At 42.9% G+C, this 13,258-nt stretch overlaps 1 protein-coding gene across 6 annotated transcripts in view; it reads left to right on the top strand.

The window, feature by feature from the left end:
- Positions 1–13,258, top strand: part of CRACR2B (calcium release activated channel regulator 2B) — a 370,935-nt gene that overhangs the window by 242,377 nt on the left and 115,300 nt on the right. For all 6 annotated transcript variants that reach the window (XM_086957751.1, XM_086957752.1, XM_086957755.1 and 3 more), the window contains 3 exons: positions 9,859–10,005; positions 10,813–10,903; positions 12,485–12,580. In XM_086957751.1, the coding sequence (XP_086813877.1) occupies positions 9,859–10,005; positions 10,813–10,903; positions 12,485–12,580 (334 nt within the window). The remainder of the gene's footprint in view (positions 1–9,858; positions 10,006–10,812; positions 10,904–12,484; positions 12,581–13,258) is intronic.

Raw genomic sequence — 13,258 nt, 5'->3', positions numbered from 1 at the left:
AGTTACAAACAACAAAGCCAATGGAAAGCAATGGGCAGGACCGGGGCATCTTTCGGAATGCCCACAAGAAGTATTTTCGCAATCGGTGAGTTGCACTGTCTGGTAGGATTGGACCTAATAAAGACCTGTGGCAGAGTTCCATGTGTGTCCAGTAGTTTTCAGGTAATAATAAAAATGTCAAGATAACAAACGATTAATGTTCCTGCTGCAGAGAGTTTGGAATTTTGTCTAGTGGCCCTTTTGACTCAGTCAGTCAGTCAAAATACACTTTATTCGATTTTTGTTAAAATCATAAAAGGCAAGAAAAATACATACATTTAAAACATTATAAAAATACCCACAATACATGTATTTTACACAGCGTCCGTAAAAAGAGTCACTTAATTAAACACCATAATATATAAAAAGGAGTTAAAATTGATATACTGGTTTACTTTTAGTTTAAAATAATACAGTTCTAGGGATTCTTTTGTTTCTTCCTCTATATGCGGCTGTTAGAAAACTTGCAACACAGAAAGTGACATGTGCATCCGGTAACCGTTGAAGAAAAAGCAAGGCTGGTCTCACTTGTATAAAGCCCATAGTTTTCAGGAGGGGTATTAGATATTTTATCCTCTCCATATTGTAAAACCCACAGAAAAACAGAAAATGGAGAGTGTCCTGATTAGAAAACTGGTCACACTCACAGGGTGGTGCGAGCTCAGGTTTACCCCACATAGGGAAACAGCCTAGTGAATAGTGGATCAGGTTCATTCTAAATCTGGTTAATAAAAATCTGTGCAAGGGTTTAGTAACAAATTGCAGGTATGGTTCCATCGAGGGGGAAGAGGACAAGACCAAATGTGCTCTTACTAATGGTTTGTTGACTTCAAACTCCTCTCTCTCTAAACGTGTCCTCCCCTGGAATTCCTTCTTAATCCATGCAATGTCCATTTTCCTAATGTTTGACGGTGTTGTATATAAGTCTGGTCTCCCGAGGGCAGTGAATGATGACTTTATGTATTTCAACCATAATATTTTCATTGCCCCCTCCCTTGCAATCACATCTTTAAGAATTATGTGGTTTAAAGACAACTCCGTATTTAACCAGGTATTGGCCCAGAAAAGTAAAGGGGCCAATTTCAGTCCATCTGTGATATAGGGTAGGCCAACTTCTTCATGTATGGAGTAGGTAGGCCCTTTTGACTCATCATGAAGTTGCACAGAGAGGTAATTTGACTGCTGCAACAAACGTGCAAAGAACGTATACAACACAAATCACTGAACTGTATTTTATGTGGATAGCACAGATTTTGTCACAGAAATCCATTTCTTACTTGCACTTAATAAGTTGCAACACTAATATAGCACAGTGAGCTATGAACTACCATCAAAGATCTGCCTGCAAACTCCATGCATAAGTTAGAACTTTATGTTCTTTTCCCAGTCTTTCATTATCCTAATGTTGCTATAAACAAAGGATTAATTCAGATAGAAATGCCTTCTTATTAGTAAAGCTAACCACTGTGTTACGTTTTAAATCCTGATCTTGTGCTTCTCCAGACAAAACACTCCTAAATTATACTGCCTACTACTATTGGTGACGTGACCCCTACATTTTATAATCCTCATCAATGTATGTAACATTTCCTCTATAAAACAGCTCTATAAAACAAATTAAATGCATGTTAGAGATGGGCTATTGAGAGATGAGGGTTACTGGTGGAGCATGGTAGTGAGGGAATTGTGGAGAAGAGGTTTTTGGGGCAGAGGTGTCAACAAAGCTTGTTGCACTGGATTCCATAAGGGCCGAAGCTGGCCCTGCGTGCACAGTAGGATTTTGAGCCATCTGGTGATGTGCCACAAAGAATTTCTAGAAACCTAAGTAGAAAGAATTGTTCTGGGTCAGAGGAGGATAAATAACACCTCTTTAACCCTGAAGAAGGAGCAAATGAGTTCTGAGCATAAAAAACAAGATTAGTTCTTTAAATATGGTACGGGCTCTTAAAGAGACAGAGGCAAAGAAAGGTAGTTTTGTTGAAAGTTTTAACCTTTTTATTGGATAATGGTCTTGAGGTAAAAGATGAATTTAGCAAACTGAATTTATTTTTCTGAATTCTGAATGTCTACAGTGGGTGAGCTTAGAGCTGCAGAATACCTTACTGCCAATGGTTCCTTGTTTCTATATATCCTTTGTGTTTTTACTGTATGTGTCTAGCAGTTGCTTGAAGATATCCTGGTTGTATATGTGGAGTGATGTATTAGAATTTGGAGTGATTCCGGGGGGTTTATGGCAAGGCATTAGAGTCTTTGTTTGAGTAGTTTGATGGGGAGTTTTTTTAAGGACGTGAACTGGTTGTTCTGTGTGGTGTACTTTGTTATGTGGAATTTTGAATTGGTTCAGTGGTCTGACCTGGCAAGGAGGATACGTCAATAACAGTGAGCAGTGATGGAAATGTGGGCTGTGGTCAAGAATGCTGTCCTTGGTGTGAAAGGGGACAGGGCAGTGTTAGGCGAATTCTGTTGAGGTCAGGTGTTCAGTGAACAATATATTTCATGTTTTGTGTTGTTGGAAGAGGGAGGAGAGCAGACAAGATGCATAATGGAGAAATGTCTATGAAGGAAATGTCTAGTAGAATTAACCTACGCCTATTTTAAAGGTATTTTAATTGGGAAGTAGTTTCTAAAGTCTGGGGAAAAGGTTGTGGGTGAATCATGTTTTTATGATGAGGAGGGCCTGCAAGTTGGAGGAGGTGAGGCTACCTGCCAATCGAGCATGGTGTGTCTGACAACTAGCATGCCATTGAGGCCTCAGGTGTTTTGGTGTGTAAGGATCCTGATGAGGCACACAGGAATTGCTGGTCGTATTTGGCAAATTGTAACGTGGAATGTTTTGGGATCCTTAGCTGTACTTATGATAGTAATGTATAGTGAGGTAGAGGGATTCGGTCAGCAGCACTCTTTCACAGCAGGCGCGCAACACCCATTGGAGTCACCGGGCTTCAGCCTCCCCCCCCCCCCCCCCCCCCCCCCCGTCGTGTGTGGCAGCCCGGGATGAGACAGATCTCGGGCACACATAGACCGCACCCGAACGTTTCACAGGTCTTTAAAAGACCATTTGAATGCTAATTAGGGCTTGCAGTTGTTTCACCCCTTCTAAGAGCCCCTGCAGCTCCACTCTGCCTACTGATTAAAGGTTCAGACCCCCCCCCCCCCGAAATTTTTTCTAAGCCCCTCCCCGAAATTCGGCTCTAGTTGCGCCTGTTTCACAGTATGGGTGCTGAGGGAGTGGGCTTCTGGCCTATCCAGGACATCTGCACCACGACCCTGGCCCTAAACAGTCCAACTAAAAGATAACATCATACCTTTTTGTTTCATACTAATAGCCTGCCTGTGACTACAAAGTGAGCGGATTCCATGTGATGAAAAACGTACACAACACTTTTGCAGCACCAAAATTGTTCGACATATATTTACAGGATACAATTTTGTAACGTTTTTCTTTTTTTTGTAATGCACAAATGATAGTTTAAAATATGTTTTATTGACACTTTATTTACTTTACATTTATTCCTGATGCCTCTGGGTTAAGTGACAGATGTTACTTAATTCCATGAGTAAATATATTCTTTTACTCTATTTTTAACTAAGCTTATGCATAAATTGCAAATAATACTTTTGCTTTTTATGTTCAGTACTCCCGGAACATAATGTATTTCTGTTCATATATGCTTCATTGTTTGTGGCTGTGGTGTGTGAGGGTGTGTCAGGGAGATGTGGGGAATAGTAAGCTAGGGTGCGCCAACAATAGGAATCGAGGAAAGCCAAAACACAGGACCACAGTGAGGGTGGGAGGGTGCAATCATGTGCTTCACTCGAAGGGAAGGATACCACTCATCCAATCAGAACACTGTGAGACCAAAATGTTCCAGACCAGGACAAACCTAAGAATAGGAGGAAGGCCATAAAACCGAGAGCAAATGCTAGAGGTAGACCACAAACCCATCAAATTATGAGCAAGGCGTGACCAAAACTCAATCTATGTATAGGATAAGTATTGAAAATAATAGGTCTGCCAACAGACAGTTAAAGCTGTACTTGGTCGAGACCAAAAAACAGCTTAAATGGTATGGCATGCTGAACAGTGGGGACAACAATCTGAGACTCCTCTATTGGTCCCAAGCCTTCACTGTACATCTTCACAACCAGCTATAAGTAGCTGGACTGGCCTTGCTTATCGTCCCACATCCCTCATCCCCAAGGTACTTGGCTTCATGGCCTGTTTCAGCACAATGGTCGCTCTTACCCAAAATCTTCTTTCAGGCCAAAAGTGGGTTCTTTGCCTGCAGGCCAGACGACTTTTACTGTGCATGAATTCTGCCGGTGCTCTTGAACGAAGTATAAGGCAAGTGGTCCGAATGGCAACGTATATTGTTTTCAATGTACTGTGAATCTCCATTAAATAGCTCGCTACAATAGCATGAAACGGTCCATGTGAAATAATGTAGTATACCCACATTTCTCAGAAATGTTTGTAATTATCTCTAAAACAGACAGAAAGAGAGAAAATAATACATATTTCATCTTAAGAGAAAAAACTAAATTAAGGAAATAATGACACGCTTGGATTTAATTTTCCAAATATAGGTGGTCTCGGTGGTTAAATTACCAGAAGTTTACATGATGATGAAAAAAGCAAGACGTAAGCCAATTTGATATCACTGCCTTCAATGAGGGTTCAGTGTCGTGTCCCAGGCATATAAAGATTGTTTAAATCCTCTCACCCACACTTTCGAAAATCTAATTACAGCTGTGGTCTGTGGCCTAGCGTTTAGTGAGTCAGCAGGTAAGTATCCCTAATGGTCTGAGGCCAGATGCACAAAAGTTTGGGGTGGCGATGGTGGTCTGCAGAGGTCAGCAGACCACCATGTTGGTGATTGCTTTTAAATACAGCATTACTTTTCTTGTCTTTTTCAAATGCACCATGCTTTCCAAGGAGATCTGTTTCAATAACAAAAAATTAAACATTTAACTTTCATTTTTTTAAGAGTAGGCAGTGATTTATGGGGAAACAGCATTTACAACGCTGTTAAAACAAAGGGATGCTATTACAACATGGTCCTTACAACGACCGCATTGGTACTACTCAATACCTTTACATCGCAATTCATTACAATGACTTGCCGTAAGGGGCGCTAAGGTATTGGATATGAAATCCAACACCTTCCCTGCTGTTGCACAAACTCTAGTAGGAATAGTAAATAATACTATTCCTAAGTACAATGCTCCCCCTACAGCAAGTTGATGTAAAGACTTGTGATGTAAAGGTATTGCGTACTAACAATGAGGTCGTTACGACCACGTTGTAAAAGTACGTGAGGTAATAGCAAGCGTTGTAACATGCTATATTCTGATTTAGGGTACCACTGCCTGCTCTTAAAAACCATTTTTTCCCATATGGACCCCTGCCCTTCCCAGTTGTGAATGGATTGTCAACTCCTTTGAAGAGTTGGTAAAATATTAATGTTTTGTGAGTGGAATTTGGTCACAGAACATTAGTACATAGCACTACTACTATTCGGTATTTGGAAGGGACACCCTAAACACGCCCCTTCCAAATACCGAAATGGTGTTGGATCATAAACCCAAATTGTGATTCGTAATTTGCTACTGAATCTCAATTTGTGGTTTGTACCTTAAAAAGAAAATGTTTCAGGTCACAATTGGCCCGACTCAGGAAATCTGTTGTTACAGAAACATGGTTTATGTGTTTGTTGGTAAAAATTAGCAATGATGTTGATAACACCTACAGGGCCTTTTGCAATGTTCTTTATCTTACCACAGACTTAATTTCAAAGAGAGGGGGGGGGGTCTGCCCTTAACAATAAATTCTAGGAACATGAAGAGTAGAGTGAAACTCATGGAATGTAATTAATAATAGGATGATGTTGGTGAATTATCAAGAGTTGTTATGTGTGACCCCACTAGGACATCTGTGGAAATTCAATTTGATTTATATTCATACTGCAGGTACAGTACTACATCATTTTGGACCTAAAATGTTCAGATGAGAGTAGTCTAAGAGCCTAACTAGTTCTTGGCCAGGGGTCACACATATCCCTGGCATTAGGAGTATCCCTGCTCATGCCCTTTGGTCCCAAGCTAATGTGCAGGATGCTGGTTCCCTATATTAGCATGCAGGTGGCTTGTTTCTGTATTGTCTTTGGGGCTTCGACTTCTTATACTCATGTTGTCAAGTTGACAAGAAGCTCTCCAACATGGAGAGACTGAGACATCAGGCTCACATGTAGAGGGACTACACAGATTGTGGCAGAATCTGCTTTTTTAATTTGGCCTTTGTCATAATGGTGGGTTTAGGCAGCCTTCAAGAGGTCTGTGTCATGTGTCCAGGTATCTTTGCACCTATAGTTTCTTCTAACAAAATGACAATCCATGGTTTATGTGCCATGCATTCAGGATGCCTTTTCCAATTCATCATGTTTGTTACTTTTCTCTGCCTTTTTCCAGCCAGATACCTTCCATCTCATTACTTTTTTAAGCAAGTAACAGTTTTTGGCATATTGCTCCGGATTGCTTCCCTGAACAGTAGGGCTTTTCCGTTTTAGTGCCCATCCTTTTCCTACATGATATTGCTGTTGCTTGCACAGTCTTGGTACTCAAACCATGTTAGGTTTTTACAGTCTGGCTTGACAGTGCAGCTGCCGCCAGACAATGACGTGAGTGACACTGGAGATGTTGAGGGGCATGAGTACATGCTTTGATTCGGTAGAAGTTGTGCGCTTCCACAAAGAAGTGCTTGCCCTCCACCAGCTGTGATCATTTTGTTTATTTAGCCAGCTGGCTTAGCTGGAACTTTCAGGGGCACACACATGTCATTGTAATGCTGTAAAAGTGTCTTAGATAACTAGATACTTTATGGTGTTTGCCTTTATCTGGCAGCAGCACAGGTGGGAGGAGGGAAGTCATTAATCTATATGGATGTTTAGGTCTGGCTTGACAGTGCAACTATCACCTGACTGTTTAACCTACACCAATATTATTCTACCACACTTTGAGGCCGATTATGATGGCGGACGGACCTGAGTCCGTCCGCCACCATAGAGTAGGAGGGACTGTCCGCAGGGGCAGCGGCGGTCCCTCCGTCCAAATTAGGATGTGACCGCCACCCTGGCGGTCACATCCTGTATCTCTAACATTGCGGCGGGTGCTGCTTGGAGCAGCACCCGCCGCAATGTTAAAAATTTAAGTTGTGCATTTGTATGCACAAAGCGGCAGGCACCGCGCGGTGCCTGATGCTTTGTTCACGCAAATGCAGGGGGGTACCATAGGTACCCCCCCATGTGCATCCCCCACCCCCCCTTCACCCAGGGGGCCCGCAAAGGGCCCCCGAAGTGAAGGTCTGTATGCTTTTCCACGGCGGAAAAGCATACATTTGACACCATCATAATATGGCTGGCGGCGACTGATAGACACCGCCAGCCATGTTGAAGCTTTTCCGCCGCGGTCGAAAGGCAACCGCGGCGGAAAAGCTGCGGACAGATTTCAAGACCCACCGCCATCCTAATATAGCGGTGGGTCTTTTGAGGCTCAGCAGCGTTTTTCCCGCATCCTCCGGGCCAGCGGTGGCTTCCGCCGGCCCGGAGGATGCGGGAAAACTGCGATCCTAATGAGCCCCTTTGTTTCCACACAAATGCATATTGATTCCCAAACTATTTACTTGTAATGCTTCACATTACCATACAACATTCCTTTAAAGCCAGACCTAATGGCATTGTTTGCATTGGCATGCCATTGCAGAACTGGCGATTTGTGGATATTTCACTGCGTTGCAAATACCAACACACTCTCTGCAAAGGTGATTGCCCCACATTGATTGCCTTTTTTATTAAGGGGTTCCCCCAACCCTTGTCCCCACTGCTGTCCTCTCCCTGCTCACAGGCATTTTGCCACCACGAACTACATCACTGTTGTAATGTACATCAGTGAAATACACGCAGAACAAAGTCCAAATACCAGAACTGGCAGTGTTGAAAGTGCTGTCTCTGTTCACTTACTTTGTTCTTCTGGTTCGAATATGTGCATTTGCACCCCATGCTACTATTCCACCCACAAGTTATTAGAAAAGGAAGACTTTGAAGAGGTCTACCACAGATAGCAAGCATCAGCAAAGGCAATAGATCTCACCTATTAGAGCTGTTGCATTTGCCAATGTTTGTTTGCAAAATGTTGTTTACACATGTATCTTACTGTATCTCAAAACTGTACATTGAATTCAAGCAAGTCATCGAATAAGAAGCAAGCAAGTGTAAGTGACAGTAAAACCAAGCAATGGTAAGAAGTGGGTGGCTCGAAGTCCACCCACTGTGAGTTCACAATAGGTATTTTACCGGGAGGCAGCTTTCGTAGACATAAAAAGGATTAGGTTGAGTAAGGTTTTTATTTTTTAAGACCTTTTAGACCTTGTGAATTGTTTCGCCTGTTGTTTTTAGACCACTGTTTTCTGGAATAGTTGGTGTGTCTTTTGGAAGGCGTTACCCATCCGTTCGTTTTAAGAATGTAAAAGATAGGCCCACTATGTCCAGCACTTGACAACTACTGCTGCAATAAGTTCCCCGTTAAAAGTAGAGTAAGTTACAAAAGGGATGTTTGCCATGTCAAAGTCTCAGGGATCAGCAGGTGGAAGGCCAGATATCCCACCTGTGAAGCATTTAGGATTTAGGAAGCTGTTGGTGACAAAACAAGCAGTTGTGCACCTCTGTCTCGTGAAAAAAGAGAAAGCTGTCAAAGGGACATGACTAGCACAGAAAACCGAGGCCACTGTATGTGCTTGAATACAAGAAGCTATCTACTGGATAAGCGGCGCATATGCGTTCAGTCTTAGTGCCAATGCATTAGGGGACCACTAGTCCGTATCTTTCATCATCAATACGACTGAAGAACATGTAGTCACTCAGTGATGGAGAAAGGAGCTGAAAACACATTCCTATCAACCCTGTTCGTGAGCACCTGGGATTAGTGTCCAGCCAGCCCCATTGAGTTCTAAACCCTGCCAAGAGTCCACTTGTGTTGAAGTGCAAAATCCTCCCACCTGAGATTAAGAGGATTTTTGTAAGCCAATATTAGTTAGCACTTTTCTGCTGTGTTGGCAGCATCTGGCCAAGACATAGAGGAGAACAGTAGGAGGTGCTGGAAGAAGTATCGATTTAAGTGCTCTAATTTCAGTCAGTGCCATGGCTCACATGGGAGCGACGGAAGAGTGCCAGGCTAGTCCATGCGTCTCTTCCAGACATTTCGGGGTTCCCATCACACTCCATCTCTAAATAGCCCTCGAAATCGTCTCCTTAAAGGTGCTGTGAGGTTATGTCCTTTGAAGGTGCTATTAATTTGTTTAATGTATGTATTGTGTATGTTTGTATAGCACCAACCTCTCACCTTTCACATATGTCAAAGCATTGGAGAGATGCGAGAAAGAAAGGGGTAGCAGATGAAGAGAGGGCTAAAGTCAAGACAGGCAGAGCGCCCAAGAGTTGGATCCACATTTCCAGTGCCTGAGTCAAGCGGGTGGACATTTAGGAGCTGCAGAGCCCGTCAGCACTCTTGGTGATTCCATCACCACGATAGATCAAGAATGCACTTGCCCTTGTAACTGAAGGCTTCTTTTAAAGTAGTGATCCATGGTATTGGGTTAGTGGTTCTGAATGTGCAGATGCTAGTCGAATAAGAAATCTCCCAAACCTCTATTGTAATTTTCTGACAGAAATCTTCAGTGCAATGTGTAGAGGAGTGTTTACTGTAAGAAGATGCAGCCAAGAAGGCGATCCAAATGAGCCCACCTTTACTTTTTCGTTTTGTTCCTAGTCAGAGAGAAGTGAGGGAGCTCTGGGCCCGGCTTCGGAAGGATCGACCGGAGCTTCTTGCCAATTTTGAAGAATTTCTGTATCGAGTTTCCTCCTATATCAGGGAAGTGCATCACGAAAAAGAAACCATGGAGCAGGCGCTAAAACGGTGAGAAGGTTTGGGGCGGGATGACATATTTCACTGAAGTTACAAATAAAAAGAATCATGTCCAGATGAAACAGCCAGGTTTCCATGTGTTATGCAATGGAACATTGACTATCAACTCCAATCACTGGGTGCATTCATGGCATGCCAGGTTATGTCATCCTATGTTTTGTAATGCCATTTTCCGTTGATGATTTACTTTACATCATCACAACAGTGCTTGTGACCCAGATTCCCAGTACATTCCTGCAGCACATCCATGTTGATGAGTTCTACCTGACTCCAGTAGCTGCAACCCAACAATCACCCAACTACTGCCACTGCCATACAGCATTCATCGAGCCACTCTCTTTATGGTCAGACATTCAATTCCCCTGTGATTTATTTAGTGCAGCACAGTTACTGTGTCCTACGCGTAGCCCTTCTCAATCTATGTAACCCATCCATTTCTGCCTGCCCTATAGTCAATCAACGTCATAGCATAGAAATACATTTCTTGGCATCAGTGATGAAATTTAGGATAACTGCTCACATGAGGTAGCCATGTGTGAGTCAATATGACCGAAATCACAACATGCACATTGTCATGAAATCCATGTCTGCGGATGTGTGCACTGCAATAATCATGCAGGGAAGTTAAAGGGTAAGATGCAACTGGAAGAGAATGGTGTAAATTCTTCATGATGAGTTACACTTACTTCCTATCTTTCCCATCATTATCAACCTTCATTTCTCTAGTGTAGGAGTGTTTCTAATTGTTTCTTATCCTGAACCCTATGAAAACCTGATGGCCATTCTACCCCTTTTCAGAAAAGAGACAGACCATGGGCGAGAAGTGCGAAGCCTTTATGAGGAGATGGAGCAGCAGATTAAAATCGAGAAAGAGCGTTTACTTGGCAAGGTAAGGTAACTCCACCCAGGCTGATTCTGAGAAACACAGTGACCACTGGGTAGGCAGTACCAAGGGCATGGTCATGATAGACCAGAATGGACAGGTTGTGTTTTGTTCCTTTATCCGTTCATTCCAACTGTGATTTTCTTCTTCTTCCCTAACCCCTTATTCTCCCAAAACTTCCTCTTTTCACTTCAGATGCTTCCAGTACCTTATCCTCATTTCCCATGATATTTCCATTACTCCCTGATCCTTGGTCCAGGCAATGTTGAATGACCTACGGTCTATCCCAATTCAAGCAAACTTCAATTTCAAATAATGAATGCAAAGCCTTTCTGAGTTGGCAAAGCCCTGCAAGAACCCTGTAAGGCACCTGGGTCTAGCTATGCTTCGTGTCTCTTGGGCTTTCCTGCTGGCTGCTCCCTTATTCGCCATCGCCTTATCAAATGCATGTCATTGTGCGCTAACCTACTCTCTGTCCCTAGTCAGTCTCTGGGATCTTCACTTCACTGGCATTAATATTTTTCTTAAGTGTTCTCTGTCCCCTAAACCCCTTATTGCCCGGCAGGTAAATTGTGCGTTTCAGACTACGAGGCCAATCATCATTGTGTAAAAGGTAAATGTAGGTCAGTGATACAAGGGCAGGTGCTCCAGGGTATTGTCAAGTGCGCCAATACCACAGTTTTTGGTGATTCAGGACTTTTTAGGTCTGGCCTTTGGGACAGCTTTAGCTCTCCCACATTTTAAATGTTTTTCCTGAAGAATCATACATAACATACATACAAACATACAGGAGCTTTTAGTAAGTGGGCTTCATCCATTGATCTGTTAAATATACCAACAATAGTATTCAGCAGAGGGCAGTGGTCAGGCCACTTTGCCTATTGGCTCATTTTCTTTGACTGACTGCACAAAGCCTGTGCACATTGTTCACGTACCACTAAAATAGTTCCTTTCTCTTCTGCTGCAAAGTTGGTTCAAACTATGTTTTTCTATTTTTTATATTAACTTTAAATACAGGCTATTCATTTTGACTGCACTTCTTTTTAAAGTTTATATTATAAAGTATTTAAGTGACATTGTAACAGTACAGCTGACTACGACTCCTTTGCTTTCTTAGGTAGTGATTTATTATTGCCTCTATTAGTAATAATAATACTAATAAAATGCATGGAACAACTGAAAGGCTCATTGTTTGAAAAACATAGGTATATGTGAATGTTTTTGAAAAATTGTAATTGTAATTTTGAAGCGACCATGTTTGGGTGACAGCATATTTTCTTTTTTTCCTGTTTTTCTTTTTCTTGCACATGCTTATGATAAAAAGTTAAAAAAATAGCACTGCACCTGAGTGCCAAGGCTTATTTAGATTCTTGGTATTTTCTGCTCCTGCTCAACTATTTTGCTGGCACCTGATGTGCAGGTTCACAGTTGCCACCGTGGTATCACCTTTTGCTCCCTACTGCCAGGAGGCCACGCTGATCAAGAAGGTGTCACTCCCGGCACTGGCCTCACATATCCTGAATGCTACACTCTTGCTGCTCAATCATGTTGACAATATGGATGTGTGTCTCTGCTCCTCTCCCACAGGATTCTTCAAAGCACAATGGTAGAAACACATTACTACAGAAGGAGCTGAGGAACAAGGAGCAGGAGCTGGAGAACATCGTCTCCCGCCAGAAGCAGGTGTGCTGGATTGAGCGTGTAAAGCATTGTTGTCTGGTTGATGGGATTAGTGGCGGTTGCTACCGAAAGGGGGTGGTGGGGTGGAGATAGAGGAATGAAAAAAAGATATAGCACTTACCTGGGTACTGCCGCCTCTTCTCCTCCTTCCTCTTCTCTTCTGACTTCCAGCATCACGGAAGCTCACAAGCACCTAGACTCACCCAGCCAATCACGACACTGCTGTCACTAGCATGACGCAAAAACAATAATTGATGGACAGAATGCAGAACCGTGTCATACATTCACCCTAGTACAGAGTTCTGGGCCTAAATCCATCGTATTTTTGCTAACTGTGCCAATTCAGTTTGGAACCAGCCATATGAAAATCAGTCTTGACCCTGTGCCCATTAGGAACAGTCCAGTCCGAACTGCCAGGCCAGGTCCTCCCTGGACTGGAAACAAGCATCCTAGGACCGGTTTCGGGGTTTCACCCCTTTTTCAGCTAGGATAGCTTGACTACAGTGGCATGGAGAGCACGGGACCTGGGTCTGAACTGAGATGGCGAAGTGAGCTAAACAATGATGATGGCTTCAACCCAGATATGTGACTGGGGTGAGTGTTTGAAAAGTTTCAGCGCTCCATCCATCCTCTCCTTGTGTTTGCTTTGTTCGCCCTAAGTTGGCAGGTTATGTTCAGACG

The sequence above is a fragment of the Lissotriton vulgaris genome, chromosome 2_1, assembly GCF_964263255.1.
Source record: "Lissotriton vulgaris chromosome 2_1, aLisVul1.2, whole genome shotgun sequence".
NCBI classification, from domain to species: domain Eukaryota; kingdom Metazoa; phylum Chordata; class Amphibia; order Caudata; family Salamandridae; genus Lissotriton; species Lissotriton vulgaris.
This window is presented reverse-complemented; position numbering and strand designations above follow the sequence as displayed.